The 23,928-nt window shown below is 44.4% G+C and overlaps 1 protein-coding gene across 2 annotated transcripts; it reads left to right on the top strand.

Annotated features, from left to right (window-relative positions):
• Positions 1-6: 6 nt before the first annotated feature.
• IQCG (IQ motif containing G) lies at positions 7-23,862 on the top strand. 2 transcript variants are annotated; one of them, XM_044290597.1, is made up of 10 exons: positions 7-268; positions 1,310-1,480; positions 11,329-11,576; positions 12,164-12,292; positions 12,838-12,919; positions 13,941-14,102; positions 17,120-17,194; positions 18,764-18,895; positions 19,707-19,808; positions 23,475-23,862. In XM_044290597.1, exons 2-10 carry the CDS (start codon positions 1,364-1,366, stop codon positions 23,601-23,603), a joined length of 1,176 nt encoding a protein of 391 aa, XP_044146532.1. In that variant the 5' UTR covers positions 7-268; positions 1,310-1,363; the 3' UTR covers positions 23,604-23,862. The 2 variants fall into 2 exon arrangements, with proteins under 2 accessions (XP_044146532.1, XP_044146533.1); XM_044290598.1 differs by having other exon boundaries at positions 1,323-1,480.
• The last annotated feature ends 66 nt before the right edge of the window (positions 23,863-23,928 follow it).

The following is a 23,928-nucleotide window of genomic DNA, read 5'->3' on the forward strand; positions in this document are numbered from 1 at the left end:
AAGACGCGCTGCACGCTGGGACATAAGAAGCGTGCTCTACGTGAGGTGTCTGCACCACTGCCTGAGCGGAATAGACCAGAACGCTGGGTGTCTGCACATTCACCAATCAAGCGGAATACGCGTCCGCACAGCCAGAAACGAACCGTAAACTGAATAAACATAAAAACCGGCGATAACTGAGCGGAACGGAGAGAAGGCCCCCGGGGCGGAGCTTCGGTGTCCATGGAAACCGGACGCGACTTTATGACTACTCGCTTGTGCAGTGCAGGTAATTACCCATGATACAGGAGCTGCTGATCTGAAGATGACATTTTATATTATTATTATTATTATTATTATTATATTCTATAAACTACTACCCTCACCGGGTTGGACGTTACATTTAGTAGCTATTGTGTGTGTTCAGTGACCAGTACTTCTGACTCCCTTCTCAATGGCTTGTAATGCTGACTGGTACACCACATTCAACACTGCAGGCGTCGGGTACGCTTTTCCCAATGGGGCAGATCAATGAAACTGAGCAACCAATCGCAGCACAGCTATTATTTTTCAACAGCAGCCTATGCAATGAGAACTGGGCTGTGATTGGTTGCTCCCATTACGGCTGTGAAGCCCCATGCACGTTTCTGACACGTGTGTTTGGTGTAAGGGCCTGACCTGAACGTCATATTTCTCAAACTATTGAAACTTTGGTCATCTGATTATTTTATAAAAAAAAAAAAAAAAAAAGCTCAGAACAGTGTAAAATAATAAAATAAGTCATAGGTCATTCTAGTGCTGCCCCGTCCCCTCTACTGTCTGGTCCCTGAGCGCTGAACCAATCACTGTCTGAGGTGGGTCACAGATGTGGCCTGTGATTGGCTGAACGGTCAGGAAAACGGCAGAATGGGAGCATAACTTATTATTTTATGGTTTGACGCTTAAAGGGGTTGTCCAGGAATAAAACACTTTTCTGTGATATCCGCAGCCTGCACCTGCTTTGGAAAAAATAATGTGTTCCCCGCCGCTCTGGCTCCCGCGAGTCTGTCTTCGTGCACCTGCCCCACTGCAGCCAACCACTTGCCAACTGACTTGTCTCTTGTTAGTGTCACCACTAAAGGCACCCATTGGCTGCATCGGAGCAGATGATCATGCCCAGGCCGCGGACGGGAAGATGGACACGTAGGAACAGAGTGGCGGGAAGCAGATACATATGATTCTTACATATTCTTTAGCATGCTAATCTTTATCTTCATGAATATGCAGCATTTCCACTCCTTCACTCATCTAATCGTCCACCTATTGAAGTTTGGGTTTATTGTCTATGTAGTTTTCTTATACAGGTCCCCTAAAACTACTGGACGGTCCCAAAGACACTTAAGAGATGGCATCATTGCCCATGATGGAAGTCTTGCGGGTGAGCACGGTGCTGGAGGACAGCTTGGATCAGCTTTCTGTCCTAGGATATATCATGCCAGTCTCCTACCAGGGTCGAAATAACGTGAGTAGGAACCTTAATTCTATTGAAGGAGAACATAAATGGTTAGCAAATTTCACATATACGGTGGAGTCGCATTATTATGACCACTTCCTACTATCATGCAGCTCATGAAGGAAGTCATGTGCCGTGAGGTGGTCCGGTGGGTGTATAAGGTGTGTGATAGGCGGTCTGTAGATGTCTCCCTCGTGACTGTCATGGGTAAAAAGGGGCAATTTATCAGAGTTGCAAAAAAGGAATGATTATTCACTTTCGTCCCAAGGGTAGCGGTATTTCTGAAACTGCAGTTTGTGAACTGTTCACGTGCTGCTGTGGTAAAAGTGTATCGTGAGTAGAAAAATTGAACTATTGCCACACTTGTACTAATTCCCCAGACTTGAGCCTAATTGAGCATCTGTGGGACCACTTCGACCATTATGTTTGCCCTATAGATCCTCCCCACACACCCTCCAGCAGCTGTGGGGTGCACTGCAGTCAGCATGGCTCCAGATACCTGTGACAACCTACCCGGATCTTAGCGTCCCATCCTGTTTAGCTGCTATCCGTGCTGCAGACCGTGGTCATAATAACGTGACTTGTCTGTGTGTTTATTCGGGAACTATCTTACATCTAAACATCCAACATCCATCATCCCATCACCGCAGCTCCTCCGCTCTGCCCAGTGACAGGACATTGCCATGTTCTGAGCCTATTGTATTGTCCTGGTAATAGAACTGAATCTTATTTCTCTGCTACTATCCTATAGATATACGTAGAAATATGCAATATGCTCATAAAGGCACCAATATGGGTGTATAGTGGTTTCCAACCAGGGTTTCCTGAAGTTTTTGAACACACAGGAGCAGGTAGACCTGTCTATTTTACAGGAGCGATGCCAAACTGGTGCCGCCTGCTCATGATTTTTGGCAAAACGTCCCACACATCTCAGCCAAAATATAGTTCTACTTGGCTAGAGTCTTAAAATCTGCAGTAAACTGACAAAAACGGGAATGTTCTCCATGTACATCATTAAAGGACATCTGGCAGCAGATTTGTACCTATTGACACTGTCTGACCTGTTACATGTGCACTTGGCAGCTGAAGGCATCTGTGTTGGTCCCATGTTCATATGTGCCCACATTGCTGAGAAAAAGGATGTTTTAATACATGCAAATATGCAAATGAGCCCCCGAAGTCCACATTCAGCTAATTATTGCATTTTTCCAGATATCTCCCCCTCACCAATGCAATATCGGGAAAAATAAACTATTTGGGTTGTCTTTACTCAAAGGGGTATTCAAGGATTTTAATATTGATGGCTTATCTTCAGGACAGGCCTTCAATATCTGATTGGCGGGGGTGCAGGGGGTCAGCTGTTACACAGTAGCTCCACCTATTGTGTAGTGGACGGAGCTGGTAACCTCAGCGCTGCTCCTATTGAAGTGAATGGGAGCAGAGCTACAGCTACCAGTCCCGTCCAGTACACAATGCCGGAGCTACTCTGACACAGCTGACAGTGGGAGGTGCAGGGCGTTGGACCCTGAGGATGTTCTGGTTCTGACAAGCTGCCAGTTCAGTTGATGTACTGCTCCAAATTAATTAATTAAGATACGTGCACGGAGAGATCAGACAGACAACTCACTACATGGAGTTAATCAGTATCTCTGGTTTATTTCTAAGAAAACAGACAATACATAGTTTTCACGAGAGGAGGGAGTGAGGGGGGGTGAAAGATAAAGTATATATTTTCTATTGGCTATGAACTCTCTACTTTTCTGTAACCTTGACGGCCAGAGGAAATTCCTCCTCACTCCCCCCCCCCCCCCTTGTTCCTGGGTGAAACCGTTACTTCTTTCTTTGTAGCTGCTTGCTTGAGCTGAACGGAAACCACAAAGAAACACATGATAAAAACACAAAGTAAGATTCTAGTTTATAGGTGTTGGCTGAATGCCTGGCCGCCATCTTAGCTCAACAAGCAAGTATCCATTTTGTATCAATAGTCCATAACAGTCCCCCCTTGGAGACTTGATTGTAGACTTTCCCTTCGCCTAGCGAATCCCCTGGGCATACCATTCGTATCCTCTTCACCCGCAGTGGCGACAACCTACCCCTTCTAGGTAGGCTCCCGGTTGCTCGGACTTGTGGTAATACCCTGGGATTCATCTCGCCCTATCTCAGCCAGGCATCATTGTGAGGAGGGGGAGCTGTGTTGAACGATGTTTCCTTCTGTCCTTCCTCACCGTAGAGGAGCATAATAGGTCGTTCATCAGTTTTCTTCATTCTTTGAAAAGCGGGTCACACAAATAAGAACGAGCTTAATCACTACATATATCCCCAATATTATTAGGGCTACCTGCAATATTACCTGGACAATTCCCATTAGCCAACCTCCAATACCTTTGAACCAGTTATTGGGGTTAAGGGAAGAGAAGGTATCAGACCACCATGTATCTTTATCAGCTTTATGTGCATCCAGCCATTTATCACTTAAATCCGCCATCTTCTCTATACCCACCTTAACTTGCAAATTACCCTGCGGGTCTATGTAATGGCAACAAGAGGGTCCCACAATCTGGCACATACCTCCATCTTTAGCTGTAACATAATCTAGAACTAATGTGTGTTGGTTGGTGACAATGATTAACTGGTTTTGCACAATGTTTGAGGTATTCATAAGTCTCATCACTTCCCATATTTGGTCATCCAGGTAGTCTGTTGCTACTACCAGATGATCCCACATCAGCGCTATCATGGGATATATGAAGATGGAACTAACAATTTTGTTGGTAATGCTCATCTCTACTACATGTGGCTTGCCATTTGGTCTGGGTGTGTTGTCTTTGGCCCTACGATACAAGGTGTGTTTAGGTACTGCATTTATGTCAATTTGAGAGTGTGATACTATAAAGGTGGCAGGAGTAAGCCTGGCGATGGTGCACAGTCCTGTGACATTCTCGGATAACCATTTGTACACTTTGTGTCCACAAACTAAGTATATGTCGTCTGGAACTGCTACTGCTGTGCCATTGAATAATCGGGTAATTAGTTTGGCTAATTGTGTCCCTTTCGCCAACTCATATCCTTTTGACTGACTTTCGGTGTCATTAGCTAATATACCTGTCATGAGATCCTGTACAGTACGGTTGTTACAGGGCAGATCCTTTCCGTTCTCAGCATCTACACCAATACACTGCACGTGGCTGTCTGTTTTTGAATCATTGCAACCTGAGTGTATGTGTGGACTAAATGTCATACCTTTGGTTTGTACTTGGAGACAATAACAGTGTATCCAGCTAGGAAAACATGTGACATTAGCCCAGTGTCCCTCTTGCCAAGGAGTAGAGCTATAATCTACCGAGGGTCCTGATCTGTTTATGGGGCATCTGCCCACCCTGCAACAGGTAAGGCTACTTCCTTGTCCTTGTTTGTACTGGATTTAACTTGGTGTATGGTAGTGAGAAAGATGGTAGAATTAGACTGGTCAATCAGTTCAGAAAGTTCCAAGGGAATTGCAACATAAGGCATACTGGTTGAACTCACGGGACTGTGGGTACAGATCCAACAATCTCTGAGTGTCTCAACCCCTGGACTAGAATTTGATGGTGCCGTGTCAGTGAATTGTCCCATTCATCACCCAGTGGCGTGAACACTGCAGATATGCCCACTGTCAAAGTCATAAGTAGGTGGACCCTCATGGCTTATTGTTCCAGGGTCGTCGGGACAGCCTTTACTCTTTTACAATGTGAGGCGTGGATCCAGGTAAGCCTGCCTTCGAGTTTTACAGAGGTCGGGGTAGTCAGCAACATCTGGTAAGGCCCCTTGTATCATGGTTCGAGGGTGTTTCTGATGTGTTTCTTGACCACCACCCACTCTCCAGGTTTGAGAGTGTGTATTCCCTCTAGGGAGTCAGGATCTGGAATGGAAGAGAAAACTTGTGCACATATGTTAGAAAATTGTTTACTCAGGGCAATCACATATTTAGCAACAGATTCATAATGCATTTGCAATTGCTGTGGGAAGTACTGTCCCATCCTAGGCCGTGTCCTAAACAAAATTTGGTGTGGAGGCCTAGGGGTGTGTCTAACTGAAAATAGTGCTATTGGCAGACATTGTACCCAACTGAGCCCTGTCTCCCCAGTCATTTTCAGCATCTTGGACTTCAGTACCCCGTTCAGTCGTTTGACTTTGTCGCCGCTTTGGGGTCTGTAGGGTGTGTGATAGGCTAAGTGTGACCCTACCATCTTCCAGACTTCTCGGGTTAATCTAGCAGTGAATGCTGGGCCCTGATCACTCTCAATGACCTCAGGTACTCCAAACCTACAGACAAGCTCCTGCATCAGTTTTTTTGCAGTAGTGGTTGCTGCCTGGTTTCGGACGGGGTAGGCTTCTGGCCACCCAGAGAACAAGTCTATCACTACTAGCACATATTGAAACCCTTGGCACATTGGCATCTGGATGTGGTCAATTTAAATCCGTTGGAACGGGTACTGGGCTTTGGGGAGACATTTGGTTGGTGTAGGCTCAGGTCTTCCCGGGTTGCACTGCGCACAGATGAGGCAAGACTGAGTATGCCTCACCAGGACAGGGGTTATCCCTGGGGCCATTGTCTATTAGTTCTTTCATGATGGTCTTAGATTGGTGGGTGGGCCCATGAGCTATTGAAGCTATCAGAGGATAGAGAGCTTTGGGCAGAGATGCTCTCTTTCCTTGGGTCCACAGTCCAGATTCTTTCTCTTCTTGGGCTGACTCTTTTAGCCAATCCAATTTTTCTTGTGGCGTGGCCTGTTTCTGTATTTGTTTCAGGAGGTCCCATGTGATTTCTTCTTGTTCCAGGTCTTCCTGTGTTATCATAATCTGGTCTAACTGGACTCTTTCCTCTTTCACTGCTGCTTCCTTCGCAGCTTGGTCAGCTAGGGCGTTTCCTCTGGCCTCAGAGGTGTCAGCTCGAGTGTGCCTGTAGATCAATAAAATCTTCAGAATCTCCATTATACTCCCCCCTTGGAAGAGGAAGGAGTGCAGCAGGATGGAGGATGTGGCACCTCCGAATCGTGACATTATCTGGCAGAAGCAAACTACACGGAAGCCGGAGGTGGCGCTGTGCAGTGAGGTGTTTAGGTTGAGTCTGCTGGAGGATGGCAGAAATGTCATGGGGAGCCAGAATAGTGAGGGGATGACCCAGCACAACGTCAGATGTGACGTGTAGAAGAGAGCTGGCAGCATGGATAGCTCTGACACAGGAAGGGGCTTCTCTGGCTACTGGGTCCAGTCTCTTTGTATGGTAGGACTTTGGGGTCCTTCAGGGTCACAGTGACTGGTGGGACATTGAGGTATCCAATATCCTGGGGTCCTCTGGCCCAGAGAGTATTGGGGATGAGGTGCAAAATGGTTTGCAGCGAATCCCCTTGCTCATATGAATCAGTGCAGAATTTTATTGTCAGACATCCGGCAGCCATGGGTGTCACATAATTTGAGTGAAAACCACAAAGACCAAGAAGCAAGACAGTTTCTTATCAGAAAGAGGAGCTTAAACTAACACAGCAGAAACCAACATTTCTGTGAAAAGAAAAAAGGTGGGGGTCAACTGATCCCCCGCAGCTGTCCTGCAATGTGGAATGATCTGCTATTTTAGCTTTTGTCCATTTCTGTAGTTGTTCTATAAATAATTCTCCAGACTCATGATCCCGGGGGTCAAAGTTAGCACCTTTAAGTTCAGGGATGTGGATTTGATCCATTATCAGTGAGAAGTATTCACCTGTCTTGTTTTCCACTATACTTTGCAGGTCCGACCATGTGCACCCATAGGTTTGATGCACTTGGGACAGCTTCCTGAAAAAGGGCATGGGATGGGTCTCAGGGTCAGGCAGTAAATTCACTATGGTGAATAACTGTTGTGGGGTGAAAGACACATATTTTGGTGGTCCCTGTGGCCGGTTAAGTGCTAGGGCTTCTTTCAGTGTCTCAAGGTTTCCCTGCTCAATTTTCTGTAAGTTCTTTTGTAACTCTGTAATCTGACCCTGCAGTATTTGATCTTGTGAACGTCGTGATGGGCGCACGGTCATGGGTACAGTCCACTGTGGTGCCAGGGGTAAAGTTGGCGGATGACTGTAGTCTGTCGGGGTACCCCGCGAAGGAGTCTGCATATTACCCGGTGCATTTTGTATGCCCATTGTGGATTCTGCAGCACCGTCTGCATCCCCCTGTTCTGCTTCATCAGGTTGCCCCCCTACCATTATAGGAGTAAGGGTGGCAGGTGAGTGGGGTAGCATGAATGTACCGTCCGGGTTTATCATCGGGTACAAGGTAGTAGGAAGGGGCAAGGGTGACATAGGAGTGACGGGGGGGGTCCGGACCGAATGATATTAAAGGTCCGTTCATGGGCGTTGCCTGGGGACAAGATGGCGCTGTAGCTAACACGGGAAGTGATGGGACGTGCCGGGGAGTAGTTACCAAGGTGTGGTTTTGTGGGTGGGGAACCCCACAGGGAAGGCACGTATCACGGGAGGAGGGATTCTGTTGACCACATGTTTTGCAGGTCCACCCACCTGCTTTCTTCCCGGCGCCATTATAGGGTGGTGGCTAGTCATGTATCAATGCAACACCAGGCTTACAGAAATATCTCTGTCTTTTCTCATCAAAATTTAGTTCCCCCCCGGTCTGTTCAAATTCTTTACTACAGTCCAACCACACACGGACCATGTCTGTCAATTAATCATCTTCTAACTTCCCTCTCTTCTCGTTTAACAACACTTGCCAGGTGGCACTACATAGGATGCCTCCTTTACAGACACCTTTAACTCTTCTCCAACTTACTTAATCCTTTTATGAAACGTTTGCCTCTCCTGTCCGCCACGTACTGTTCAGGTGAACAGTAACCCTTCGGGACACTTTCCTCATTTCCCATTATCTCTCGTACCTACTGAAGCCGCCTAAAGACCTCTGCATAGAGTAATCACTGGACGTGAAGACCTTTGAGTCCCGGTCAGCACACTCTGGGCTACCGCGAACCGCTCTCCACCCATCTGTGATCGTCCCCTTTATGGAGATTCGAGTCAGACACCGGGCTGAACTCCGATACAGGAACACAGGAGAACTCCGTGTCTCAGTCAATGATACTTGTCAACAGGGTCTTCACAACTTATAGGCACAACACAGTACATCAAGACTTTAAGAAAACATATGGGGTTCTTACTTTCATGCCCTCGAGGACGTCCCAGACTGCTTCCGCACCCCTCCCTCAGACGAACACCAAGAGGCTACACCAGGGGACACTTTATAGGCAAGATGACTCAATTTTCCTACCTCATATCACGGGTTGCGATCCCGGTGTCCGTTAGTGCGCCTCTCCTCGTCTGGTCTCTGGGGGTACGGGAACAGAGGGTCCAATCCTCGAGCCCCACGTTGGGCGCCAAAATTGTTCTGGTTCTGACAAAGCTGCCAGTTCAGTTGATGTACTGCTCCAAATTAATTAATTAAGATACGTGCACGGAGAGATCAGACAGACAACTCACTACATGGAGTTAATCAGTATCTCTGGTTTATTTCTAAGAAAACAGACAATACATAGTTTTCACGAGAGGAGGGAGTGAGGGGGGGGGTGAAAGATAAAGTATATATTTTCTATTGGCTATGAACTCTCTACTTTTCTGTAACCTTGACGGCCAGAGGAAATTCCTCCTCACTCCCCCCCCCCCCCCTTGTTCCTGGGTGAAACCGTTACTTCTTTCTTTGTAGCTGCTTGCTTGAGCTGAACGGAAACCACAAAGAAACACATGATAAAAACACAAAGTAAGATTCTAGTTTATAGGTGTTGGCTGAATGCCTGGCCGCCATCTTAGCTCAACAAGCAAGTATCCATTTTGTATCAATAGTCCATAACAAGGATAGGTCGCCGGTATTAAAATTTTGGACAACCTCTTTAAAAGGGTTGTCATATTTTAATGAATTGTCCAGTTTCCTATATTGATGACCTATCAGGATAGGTCTTCACTGTCATATGGGCAGGGGTCCGACTCCTGGCACCCCCGCCGATCAGTTGTTTGAAGAGACTGCAGCGTTCTCTCCACTGTTTACCTGCATGCTGTCGACATTACAGTGGAACGACAATTGCTCCTTCCTATTCATGTGAAGGAAAATAGTGAAAAGAACGCACGGCTCGTACGAGCTCTGTGGTCTCTTCAAACAGCTGATCGACGGGGGTGCCAAGAGTCGGACCTTTCCTGAGGATAGGTCATAAATATAGACAACCCCTTTAAGTTTGCCCTCTTGGTTATTTAAACAGCTCAGGCCACTTGAGTTGCACAAAGTTATTGGTGGTCTCCTATCAAAGACCTGCGTTTTACACCGGAGGATGAGCTCGATTTATGAAGAGGCGCATCCTCTGGAAGTTCATGCACCTAGATTGAAATCTACTGCAGCCAGTGGCAAGGACAGTGTAAAAATGCTGCATGTACCTAAAATTAAGCAGGTAGGCATTCAAAAAAAATCAGACAATGGGGTCTTTTGACTTTTTTACATCAGAAACTGGCATAGAGAGTCATAATAAATGATGCCCATTGTGTAGTCCTAGCCTTAGGAAAGGTCCACCTGAATGTATTTAGGCTACATGCACACAAACGTATTTTGTTTCCGTGTCCGTTCATGTTTTTTTTGCGGATAGGATGCCGAACCATTCATTTCAATCATAAAGCTCCTGAGGCAACAGCACTCAGATTACGTCACTGGGCTCGGCGCATGCCCAGTGACACTTTTGAGGCTGTTGCCCTCAGGAGCTTTATGATCGCGTAGGCAGTCGGTGGCACTGCGCCTGCGCCAGACATGAAGAATAATGGGGCGTATCTGGAAGGTTAAAAATGACGTAGCAGAGGGAGCGGCGCAGTTTGCCTCGGCTGTGGGAGGATATTTCTGGATCAGGAGGCGTGCTTGGGCTTCAAATTAAGGCGGGCTGGGCACTGCAGGGGGGCGTTACTGGGCACCAGAGATGGAAAAAAAAACGTCCCTCTGGGCACCTTGGAGGTTCATTTGCATAACAGAAAAATAGCTTTTTTTTATCAAAACGACAACACAAAATGAAGAAGGAAGACGACTGCAGGAAATGAGGTAGTTTATTGAACATGGCAATGGTGACAGCTTAAAATGATAAAACCAGGTGACAGGTTCCCTTTAAACAGTATTGTGTATACCTAATACCGCCCTTATACACTATTTTTCTGGCAGTGCCTCTTTAAAGAACACAAATGTTATGTTATAGTAAACTTTCCATTTTCAATTCCAGTTGAGGAGTATGCAGAATTCCTATAGAATAGATCAGTGATGGGGAACCTTTTACAGACTGACTGCCCAAACTGCAACCCTAAACCCACTTATTTATCACGAAGAGGCGGCACGGCAATTTAACCTTAATACTATAGTTCAATATAGTATATCTTCCATGTACTTTATCATTTAGCTATAATAGTCCTGCCTACATTCAGTGCGCTGCCTGTGCTGTACATGGTGCGCCCTGCGCTGATGAATGGCAGGAAAAGTATAAGCCATATTGGTACACCATAGACGTTTTCCAGGGTTACGGGTGCCCACAGAGATTGGCTCTGAGTGCCACACCTGGCACCCATGCCATAGGTTCACCACCACTGGAATAGATCATGACCGAGAATATAGAACATGCTGCGATTTTTAACGCAACGCAGAAGTAATGCGTGAAAAACAACGCTCATGTACACAGACCCATTGAAATGAATGGATCAGGATTCAGTGCGGGTGCTATGCGTTCACGTCACGCATTGCACCCGCGCTAAAAACTTGCTTGTGTAAAAGAGCCCTTAGTAGCCTTCAGTGATCATAATATAACGTATCAATGTTATTTCAAATCTTAGATTGTAGGAAATGAAATTGGTAAAATCTTGAAGACTCAGAGACAAATGGAAGGAAACCTTGAAGAACTGATTGCGACACGTGCAGACATCCAGTTAACACCACCTCCTCTGTTAAACAAGCTGCGGGACCTGAAGGAGCAGGTCCATGAAACGAGTGAAAAGCTGAAAGTTAGCAATGTGCAATTCACAAAGGCTGCAAGACAAAGTCCTCTAACTTCTGACAACCTAAAGAAAGTCCAGGCAGACAGGTAAAGAGCAGAGTCATATCACTCCTTAGGGTACTTTCACACTAGCGTTTTTCTTTTCCGGCATAGAGTTCCGTCACAGGGGCTCTATACCGGAAAAAAACTGATCAGTTATATCCCCATGCATTCTGAATGGAGAGTAATCCGTTCAGGATGCATCAGGATGTCTTCAGTTCAGTCGTTTGACTGATCAGGCAAAAGATAAAACCGCAGCATGCTACGGTTTTATCTCCGGCAAAAAAAACTGAAGACATGCCTGAATTTTTTCCCATAGGAATGTATTAGTGCCTGATCTGGCATTCAAAATACCGGAATGCCGGAACCGTCGTTCAGACCAAAAAAAAGGTGAAAAAAGTAAATGCCGGATCTGGCATTGCAATGCATTTTTTTTACTGATCAGGCATTTTTAAGACTGATCATGATCCTGATCAGACTTACAAATGCCATCAGTTGGCATACGTTTTCCGGCAACGGAACTGCTTGCCGGATCTCTCTGCCGCAAGTGTGAAAGTACCCTTACCTGTTACCAGTTCAAGATGATAAACTACAATATTGATACTTGTGATAACTCTTTGTCCTTTGTCTTGTAGACAATTTGCAGCAGACATCATTGCAGATTTGTTAATGGAGCTGGAAACATCTGGATCATTTCAGAGCCTTCAGGACGCAGTGGCCAATGAGAAAGAGACAAAAGCGAACCTCTACAATACAATAGAAAGGTGATAGTTGGGATAAACGGCTGCATGGTTGAACACTGGAGGTAGAGGGCTTAGATCAGTGATGGCTAATCTCCGACACTCCAGCTGTGGTGAAACTACGACTCCCAGCATGCTCTATTAATTTTTGTAGAGTTCTGATATCAGCCAAGCAAGTGTACATCTTGGGAGTCGTAGTTTGACCACAGCTGGTACGACTCCCAAGATGTATACTTGCTTGGCTGATCTCAGAACTCCATAGAAATGAATGGAGCATGCTGGGAGTCGTAGTTTTACCACAGCTGGAGTGCCGGAGGTTAGCCATCACAGGCCTAGATCAAGCTACATGCAGGGATAAATGGGCAAATGGAAGGGGGTATAGCATATTTGTACACCTGTGAGAGGGTACTGAAAGAAGAGGATGGGGAGTGCGGATGGCAAAGGGTATCTGCATGGAATCTGAACACATAGCATTGTCATTGACCTATGTGACAGATTATGAATTTCTCAATCTCCATATGTCAGCATTAATGCCGTATGTACAGTGTAACATTACAACTGTTCCACAGAGAACAGGAGGGGAGAAAGAAGATCAGATTGCTGCAGAAGCAGTTACAAGATGTAAAACAAGAAAAGAAAGTGGAGTTGCAGGTAATAATACATTTTATATGAAGCATGTCTTATTTTATAGCTTAAAGGGGTTGTCCGATAGGAAAGTGTTTCACATAAAGAACAAAAGTCACCTATTCACCACCACACTGAGCCAGTGCCAATCAGTCTCCGATCCTTCCTGGTCTGTGGACATGTGCAGTGCTGCAGCCATTCACCGGCCTCAGTGGCATATGACCGCTGATGGGATGTCGCACTTTGGTCCCTCAGGAGGGTCCCTTTTTGCACTTTGGTCCCTCAGGAGCACTGGAACGGAGTGGCCATGAATAGGTGAATACCTTTTTTCTTCATGTTAAACACTTATCTGAAATCAGTTTTTAAGTTGGATAACCCCTTTAACTATCAAATAATTTACCAAAATGAGAGGTAAACCATCCAACTAGTCATACTTACATGTCCACTGTAAATACAATACACCTTGTAGTGGTCATCTGCTAGAATACTTATTAGATGTAAACTCTGTGACAAGATAGTCTAACAAAGGACATTTATTAGCTGTCAACAGGATAAGTGATGAAAGCTGGATTGCTGGGGGCCCCAACGCTGGGACCCACACTGATCACTAGAACAGGGGACCCGAGTCTCCTACTGTTTCCGTATGACTGTAGTAAGTAGAAGTGCTCAAACACGGGCCCTGATGTTCCAGTGTATAGCACTATGCATATAGCTGAGTACAGTGCTCCATAGACTTTGAATGGAGCAGAGCAGGAGGCTCGGAAACCTGTTCTAGTGATCAATGGGCGTCCCAGAAATCACACATCTATCACCAGTCCTGGGGATAGTCCTTGAATGTCCTTTGTGGGATAACCCCTTTAAGCTGAATAGGGTGTGGTCCTGCAGGCCATACATGTGTGTAATTTAATACTAGTTATATCCTGCATACACTCTCTAATGGCTTCATTTAGATAGGTTTATTGTAGCCATGTTTAAAAGTCTGTATTCTGAATGTAACAGCTCAGGCCTAAACAAATACAAATATCACTACCGTTTTATGTCCTCTCAGAATCGCACAGAACTGATTGCACACCTAAAGGATCAACTGCAGGAGATGAAAGCTAAAACCAGCATGGAAGGCAAATATGTCAAGAAGGACACCGAGCTTCAAGTGTTCCAGACACAGAAAAAGTGCAACATAGCAGAGTCTGACCTGCAGATGGACATCCAGGTGTGCATTGTAGGAATAAGCTTGCTGAAATGCATTCTGACAAGGTCGTATATAAGCAGGATTTTTGCGTTAGGGCTTATGCATCGCCAATTGCAGATCCGCAGGATTGTCCTTATGCTTTTCGCATCTGTCAGTTCTGCAAAAGCATTAGAATATGTCCACAAAATGCAGACCACGGAATCATTAAAGTCAGTGGGTCTGCGTGAGGTCTTAGGGCTCATGCACACGACCGTATGCAAAAAACGGATCCACAAGAAATACGGATGACATCCGTGTGCATTCCGTATTTTGCGGAACGGAACAGTTGGCCCTTCATAGAACTGTACTATCCTTGTCCGTAAGACGTTCTATTTTTTGGCGGAACGGAAATACGGACATAAGGAAACGGAATGCAAATGTAGTAACTTCCGTTTTTTTGTGTGGATCCATTGAAGTGAATAGTTCCACATATACGGCCTGGAAAAAAACGGAACGGACATTGAAAGAAAATACATTTGTGTGCATGAGCCCTTAGGCCTCTTTCACACGGGCGAGATTTCCGTGCGGGTGCAATGCGTGAGGTGAACGCATTGCACCCGCACTGAATCCGGACCCATTCATTTCTATGGGGCTGTGCACATGAGCGGTGATTTTCACGCATCACTTGTGCGTTGCGTGAAAATCACAGCAAGCTCTATTTTGTGCGTTTTTCACGCAACGCAGGCCCCATAGAAGTGCATGGGGCTGCGTGAAAATCGCAAGCAAGTGCAGAAGCGATGCAATTTTCACGCACGGTTGCTAGGAGACGATCGGGATGGGGACCCCCCGATCATTATTATTTTCCCTTATAACATGGTTATAAGGGAAAATAATAGCATTTTTAATACAGAATGCATAGTACAATAGGGCTGGAGGAGTTAAAAAAATAATAATTTAACTCACCTCATCCACTTGTTCGCACAGCCTGGCTTCTCTTCTTTCTTCTTCTTTGAGGAAAAGGACCTGTGGTGACGTCACTGCGCTCATCACATGGTTCGTCACATGATCCATCACCATGGTGATGGATCATGTGATGGACCATGTGATGAGCACAGTGATGTCATCAAAGGTCCTTTACCCAGGTCCTGAAGAAGAGAAGTCGGGCTGCGCGATCAAGTGGATTAAGGTGAGTTAAATTTTATTTAGATTTTTTTAACGCCTCCAGCCCTATTGTACTATGCATTCTGTTTTAAGAATGCTATTATTTTCCCTTATAACCATGTTATAAGGGAAAATAATTACATCTACACAACCTTGACCCCAAACCTGAACTTCAGTGACGAAGTTCGAGTCTGGATACCACATTCAGTTTTTCATCACGCGCGTGCAAAACGCATTGCACCCGCGCGATAAAAACTGAACAATGGAAAGCAATCGCAGTCAAAACTGACTGAAATTGCGTACCTGCTCGCGCGGGTTTGCTGCAATGTATCCTGAACCAAAACATGACGCCCGTGTGAAAGAGGCCTTACTCTGTAAGATCAGTGTATACCAGTCATAATATTGTATGAGACAAATAAAATGCATTTCCACTGAATTGAAGCCAGGAATGAATATGGCAGCGGTTCCACACTTCTGGACATGGGATTTGGAGCGGAGTGCCACATTGAGACTATTCCCATATGGGCTATGAAAATTGTGATTTTACCCTTGCTATTGCTATTGGGGGGGTCAAAATAACCGTTTGAAATATGGGGATATTAGTTGAAATCCCTTACTCCAGCTACTAAGCTGGGTTCACATGTTGGGGCAGTGTGCCTTGGTGAAAAACCGCACAGTTCACCCTAGCTTTGAGATGTAGCTATTTTTTCCCAGTTGAAAGACATTTTTCCCATGTTTTACCTGCAAAGGTAGGGCCAGGACACAACATAATGAATCTCCTATAGGCTACAATGGGAATTCATAGCTGTCTATGGGACAAGCAATCTGCATGTTCCCTATTTCAATTTTATTATTTTTATTTTTTAAATTTTTTAAAATGTTTAAATTTGTATATACTTTTTTACACTTATTTTAAATAAGTGTAAAAAAAATATACAAATTTAAACATTTAAAAAAATAATAACATTGAAATCACCCCCTTTCTCAATAATTAAAAATAAACAAAACAATAAATATCATAGGTACCTGCCGCATCCAGACTAATATAAAAAATATAAATATATTTATCCCATATGGTGAATGCTGTATGCATTTTTATTGTCACTTCACACCCTAAAATTTTTTAATTAAAAAGTGATCAAATAGTCTACTACAGATTGCCCCACAAAAAATAAGCCCTCACTCAGATCCGTAGAAGTAACTATAAAAGGGTTATAGGAGTCAGAATACAGTGATGCAAAGAAAAAGAATCATATTTTTTCAAAGTTTTTATCTTTTTTAATTTTATATATATATATTAAAACAGAAGAAAAAAAAACTACAAAAGCATGGTATTGCTGTAATTCTACTGACCCAGAGAATGAAGATAACAGGTCATTTTTACCGCACAGGGAACGTTGTAAAAACAAAACCCTTACAACTATAGCAGAATTGCATTTTTTTTCTATTCCACCCCATTTGGATTTTTTGTTCCAGCTTCCCACTACATTGTATGCAATATTAAATGGTGCTATTAGAAAGAACAACCTGTCCTGCAAAAACAAGCCCTAGTTTGGCTACGTGAATGGAAGAATAAAAAATAAAAATAAAAATAAACATTACAGCTCTGGGAAGGCAGGGAGTAAAAGGCAAAAATGAAAAATTGCAAGGTTTTGAAGGGGTTAAATCCGCAGCATGTCACTTTGTTCAGCAGATTTCACCTTTTGCAATGCAGAGTGTTAAATTTGTGGCAGATCTTCAGCAAATGCAGATTTCCGGAGAATTTGACGTCCTTTGTGGATGTACACTTCAAAAGTAATGTATGCTTTTCAGTCTCAGAAGCTCCCAGAGCTACACACTGTATCTTATAGGATCAACTCATTTCTGGTTCTTGCCACATATCACCTCATTTTCTATAGAAAATTAAAGAAAAGATGGATGAAGAGATAAGAGTCCATATTGAGATTGAAAATTTCCTAAGGCAGCATCAACAGGTGAGCAAACCATTTGTCACTCAATGGTGAGATTACTGAAATAAGTGGATTTTAAGTAAAGATTCTAGTGGGATTTCATGCTGGTGGTCTGACCATTGGAACCTCCACCGATCAGATGAAGAGGCTGGGTCACCTATATTTATTGGGACTGAGCTGCCGTGACCTGTGGTACCAGGTAGGGCTAAAAGTGTTAAGGCTGTTTCACACGAGCGAGTCCATTGCGGGAATCGCGCTCCGTGTGTAAGCGGGATCCTCCGCTCTGGACTTGCAGGAGCGCACGGCATTATCATGATTTATAATGCTGTGTGTCTCTGGGTGGCCTTTTTTCCACAGAATCCTAGTGACATAAAGCTGTCACTATGATTCTGTAGAAATAAGGTCATGCAGAGACACGCAGCATTATAAATCATGATAATGCCGTGCGCTCCTGCAAGTCCAGAGCGGAGGATCCCGCTTACACACGGAGCCTGATTCCCGCAATGGACTCGCTCGTGTGAAACAGCCCTAAGGGCTCTTTCACACGAGTGAGTTTTGCATCTGGATGCAATGCATGTAGTGAACACATATCATCCGGACTGAATCCTGACCCATTCATTTTAATGGGTCTGTTCACATGAGCGTTGTTTTTCACACATCATCTCTGCGTTCAGGAGAGATCACAGCATGTTCTATATTGTACGTTTTTCATGCAGCTCTGGCTCCATGCAAATGAATGGGGCTTGGGTGAAAAACGGAAGGCATCCAGATGCAATGTGTGTTTCACTGATGGTTGCTAGGAGATGTAGATTGTTATTCCTCCGTTTTTTTTTCCCCACACGTGAAAAAAACTGGCAATCCAGATGGAAAAAACACAAACATTGAACACAATTGCAGAAAAGATCCTGACACAATCCATATTGCTCATGTGAAAGAGGCCTAAGTATGGTACGTACTGTGCCTGGGATACACAATGAAGGGGACATGGCACTTCACATTGTCTCTTCCATAAGCTGATCAGAGTAGGTGCCAAGAGTCAGAACCCCACTAGGGATGAGCGAATCGATTGAAAACAAATCTATTCATCTTATTAGCAAGAGTTCTTCATCTGTGAGGGCCTGTCTCCACAGGTGAAGAAGCATCCACCTGCCTTTTGATTGACCAGGCTAAACATCTACCAATCTGACAATCTGGGCCATTTTGCCGTATAGCGACACCGAAGCTCAAATTCCGCTTCAGGAGCGGCAAATGCGCATGAGCCGCTAGACTTCCAGGTAGCAGCGCAAGCTGAGTCGCTGCTTCTGATTCAGAGCCTGCACCGTCCAGATTGTCAGAGCTGGGCTAGATGTTTGGTTCTGTCGATCAACTGGCAAGTGGACACGTCTCCTGTGGGGACAGCCCCTCACAGGTGAAGAACTCTTGCTAATGAGAAGAATCGATTCGCTCATCCCTTAACCTAATAAAATATTAATGGGCTATCCTGATAAAGGTACTTTACAGTATAGGTCTGAGGCATATATATATTTCTTTTACATAGGCCAAATGCGCAGAGTGAACATAAGTTACCTCTATTGGTGACACTTGTATTTTCAGGAGCTGGAAGAGAAGTTGGAATACTGGATGGAGAAGTATGACAAAGACACAGAAGAGAAGCAGGCTGAACTGAACTCTCTGAAGACTTCTAGAACTAGCGACCTCTCATTGCTCAGTGATCTAGCTAAGCAAGTAAGGCCAACATTGATCATCATGCACATAGGGGATATATTTCAAGTGTCCTTCAGTATGGTTTTCTAACATGGAAACAGTGGGACAATCAAATGCCTGCAAACTGCTCAAAAGGTTTATCTCCCTGTCAAATGTCCATATTAAGGCTCCCTTACTTGGACACAGACCATTATCGGGAATTAGCAGAGATGAGAGCTGCTTTTACATGCAGTAATCATCTCCACTGTATGGAAACAAGCGATCTGTACTGCGATCACTCATCCACACACAGGATGATCTGCTGCCCAGAGACAATCATTTCGGGTGCTGTATCAACTAGGATTTCAACCTCTCGCTCATTGATCCAGTCGTCAGTGCCACCTTTACACGTGGCAATTATAGGGAGTGAACGTTTGTATGACTGTTCGTTCCTGACAATCAACCTGTGTAAAGGATCCTTCCTATGGTGCTCCTGTAGCATTAGATTGCTGTTACATTCTTGTTCTAGCACTTCCAAATTTTGGTGTTTGGTTTCCCTTTTCAGGGTGTAAATTTGTATAGAATTTTACAGAGAAATTCAGGAACTAAAAATGAGGTTTTAGGCAAAATGAAGATGGACCTCACTACTGCACTAGCGTCATGGAGTGTCTCATTTGTATACATATCTATAGGTGGATGTTCTCTACCATTTGTACTCTCTTCACCACCGACCTCTCATAGAACACACGACAGGCGTGAATGCTCATGTTTATATGTAGTTGGCTCTTCTTATGGTTTGCTTACTCTGTATGCTGGAATAGATTACTGTGAGGCCTGTACAATTTTACTGCAGTATGAAGAGTATGAGACTGTGATTATAGAAGATCGCTTACAGAAAGAGAAAGACCAGCAAAAGAAGAAGCAAGAAAAGATGGAACTAGCAAGTGCAATTAAGGTAATCTACAGTATTAGGTATATTTTAATGGAAAACTCACTAAAAGTAACAAAGAAAAAGGTCTTGAGTGTACAATATAAAATTATTTTGCAATAGCTTACTTCCATGTTAGTGTTTGATGTTACAGGGCCAAGAACTAAAGATGGCCACACATTTGATAGAAGTAGGTCGATAGTTGAACAAATGTTCATCTAATTAAAGGGCATCTATCAGCAGATTTGTACCTATGATACTGGCTGACCTGTTACATGTGCGCTTGGCAGCTGAAGACATCGATGTTGGTTCCAAGTTCATGTGTGCCCGCATTGCTGAGAAAAATGATGCAAATGAACCTTTAGGAGCGTCAGAGGCATTGCCTACAGCTGTGATTGCTAACCTCCGAAACTCCAGCTCTGGTAAAACTACAACTCCCAGGATGCACACTCGCTTAGCCATTCTCAGAACTCCACAGAAATGAATGAAGCATGATGGGAGTGGTAGTTTCACCACAACTGGAGTACCGGAGGTTAGCCATCATTGGCCTAGAGGCTCTGCTGTCTCTGCAACTGCTGCATCCTCTCCACTTTGATTGACAGGGCCACTTTGATTTGACAGGCCCTGGCCCTGTCAAAGTGTGGAGGGCTCAGCAGCTGCAGAGAGAGGAGCCTCTAGGTGTAATGGCAACGCCCCCATTGCTCCTAGAAGCTAATTTGCATATATATTAAAACATCATATTTCTCAGCAATGTGGACACATATGAACATGGGACCAATACAGATGTCTTCAGCTGCCAAGCGCACATGAAACAGGTCAGACAGTACAAATCTGCTGACAGATTCCCTTTAAAGGGAACCTGTCACCAGGATTTTGTGTATAGAGCTGAGGACATGGGTTGCTAGATGGCCGCTAGCACATCTGCAATACCCAGTCCCCATAGCTCTGTGTGCTTTTATTGTGGAAAAAAAAAAAAAGGATTTGATCCATATGCAAATTAACCCGAGATATGTCCTGTACGTGAGAGGAGTCCAGCGTGAAGGAGCCCAGCACCGTCCCGCATACTCAGAATCTCCTCCTTGCTCCCCGACATCAGAAAGCCAGAGCGCCGTAATCTCGCGATGCGCGAGCTAGAGCATGCAGTGTCCTCAGTGTTCCTTTCCCTGTGCTGGCATCAGCCTCGGGGAAGGAACTGCGCATGTGCTAGCGAGATTACGGCGCTCCGGCTGTCTGACGTCGGGGAGCAAGGAGGAGATTCTGAGGATGCGGGGCGACGCTGGACTCGGTGACAGGTTCCCTTTAACAATTGTTTTGCAGATAAAGCTGTACACATTTTAGTCAGTTTTGACCATTAGTCATTCAGACTGTTCTTTTGTGTTCAGTGACACAGGGCAACAGATGAACAATCTTTCATCCAATAAAGAATTCAAACATGGCTGACTTCTTTTCAGCCAATGATCTTTCATGGATCAACTAAAACTATAATTTCTTATTCAATTTCCCACGGCAATCATTTTGGTTGAAATCTGTGTTAATAAACTCTAGATTAGCTTTTATAGGCATCCTTTTAGATATAGATGGCCTGTCCTCTACACCCAACACTCACACGATCAACTTTTACTTGTAGCCACCGGCAAAGTAGACGAGGTGGAAGCAGAAGGCTCTGTCCACCATGTAGAGGTCAAACCAGCATACTGCTGTTCAGCTCCCATTCACTTGATAGTTCATCAGTATCTAAAAGCTGGTATACCCTTTTAAGAATGCTGTCTTGTCATGACATTTCCTGTCTTAAAGGGGTTGTCTCACTTCAGCAAATGGCATTTATTATGTAGGAGGAAGTTAATACAAGGCACTTACTAATGTATTGTGATTGTCCATATTGCCTCTCCTGCTGGCTTGATTCATATTTCCATCACATTATACACTCGTTTCCATGGTTACGACCTACACAGTACAGTTAGTACATTAGTAAGTGCCTTGTATTCACTCTCTGTACATGATAAATGCCACTTGCTAAAGTGAGGCAACACCTTTCGTTTCTCATCATTGTTCAGAAAAACATTGGCCCACTTTTATTAATTATGTTGTAGCTGACAACTGCTTACCTAAAGCGAATCTGTCAGGTTCCTTTAGGTAAGGAATCCTGTCAGGATTTACTCCGCTTTTTTCCCAAAAAACCTGCTCCAAATCATAAACTGTATTTTGTGCACTATAAGACCCCCCCCCCTATTGAAGTGTGCCAGTAACAGTTTGTCAGTAGCAAATGCCCCCCCCCCCCCAAACAGTCTCATCCGCAGATCCCGCCTTAAGTTTTTTCTTATTTTCCTCCTCTAAAACATACGGTAGGTGCGTCTTATAGTCCAAAACACAGTAAATCTATATACTGTATATAAAACAGAGCTCAGCTATCCTACCTCTGTCATATACTGCTCTGATAGGGCAACAAAGATCACCCGACAGGTTCACTTTAATGATATTTAAATGCACAAGTATTCTAAGGCCTCTTTCACACTTGCGTTATCCGGATATGTCGTGTACTCCATTTGCCGGAATTACACGCCGGATCTGGAAAAACGCAAGTGAACTGAAAGCATTTGAAGATGGATCAGTCTTCAAAATGCGTTCAGTGTTACTATGGCAGCCAGGACGCTATTTAAGTCCTGGTTGCCATAGTAGTAGTGGGGAGCAGGGGAGCGATATACTTACCGTCCGTGCGGCTCCCGGGGCGCTCCAGAATGACTTCGGAGCACCCCATGCGCATGGATGACATGCCAAGCGATCACGTCATCCATGCGCGTGGGGCGCCCTGACGTCACTCTAAAGCGCCCTGGGAGCCGCATGGACGGTAAGTATACTGCTCCCCCGCTCCCCACTACACTTTACCATGGCAAACAGGGCTTTAGCGTCCTGGCAGCCATGGTAACCATTCAGAAAAAGCTAAACGTCGGATCCGGTAATGCGCCGAAACGACGTTTAGCTTAAGGCCGGATCCGGAATAATGCCTTTCAATGGGCATCAATTCCGGATCCGGCCTTGCGGCAAGTGTTCAGGATTTTTGGCCGGAGCATGCTGCGGTATTTTCTCCGGCCAAAAAACGTTCCGGTCCTGAACTGAAGACCTCCTGAACGGATTTCTCTCCATTCAGAATGCATGGGGATAATCCTGATCAGGATTCTTCCGGCATAGAGCACCGACGACAGAACTCTATGCTGGAACAGAACAACGCAAGTGTGAAAGAGCCCTTAGCCAAAATAAGGAAATTATGCTTAATACGGTGCAGCAGTCAAATCTCTGGTTATGCCCCTTTCTCTTAAAAATTAAAAAAAACTAACAATAGGCAAAATCTCTAATAATGCGGAAAAAAAACTTTGGGTTGTTTTCTGGAAATATGACATCAGTAAATTACCATATTTTGTGGTAAATAACCATCCCTAGTGATGCCCATACATTCATACCTAACTTTTATTGGAGCCACAATTGGCCTTCCCACACAAGGGTAATGGTAACACCCAGTTGTCAATTTATTCATAAATATTCAGGAGAAGTAAGATAGGAATAGCACAACTTGTATGTAGGAAGATGCTCCAGCGTTCTTAATTAAGAGGAAATACAAGTATTTACGGAAACAAACATTTCAGGAATGGCGACACATCCTTTTATGCATTAACATATTGCATAACTGTCTTTCTTCAGATACAAGCCTGGTGGAAGGGCACCATGGTACGGAAAAGCCTGGGACCTTATGCAAAAACAAAAAGCAAGAAAGGGAAAGAGACAGGCAAAAAGGGTAAAGCCAAAAAAGGAGGTAAAAAGAAGAAATGAGTTAATCGCAAGGAGCGAAGGACAAAAGGACATTCAACATTCACTAATTCTGGAATAAAATAACTTGTGCTTAAGTCTTAAGATTGATTTACTGAACCGGACCAAACTGATCAAAAGAGAGGCAAGCATGGTTTACCTTCCTATTGTGATCATTATGTACATTCGTTTTCTTACAGGGGTATTCCCATCTCCATAACTGGATGCCATCCTGTAGAAAAAACTTGCAATAAGGGCTGTTTTATTTTTTGCGGGTCGGATGCGGACCCATTCACTTCAATGCAGACAGCACACTGTGTCCATTCCGTGACATCCGCAAAAATATAGA

Source organism: Bufo gargarizans, chromosome 4 (assembly GCF_014858855.1).
Source record: "Bufo gargarizans isolate SCDJY-AF-19 chromosome 4, ASM1485885v1, whole genome shotgun sequence".
NCBI lineage: Eukaryota > Metazoa > Chordata > Amphibia > Anura > Bufonidae > Bufo > Bufo gargarizans.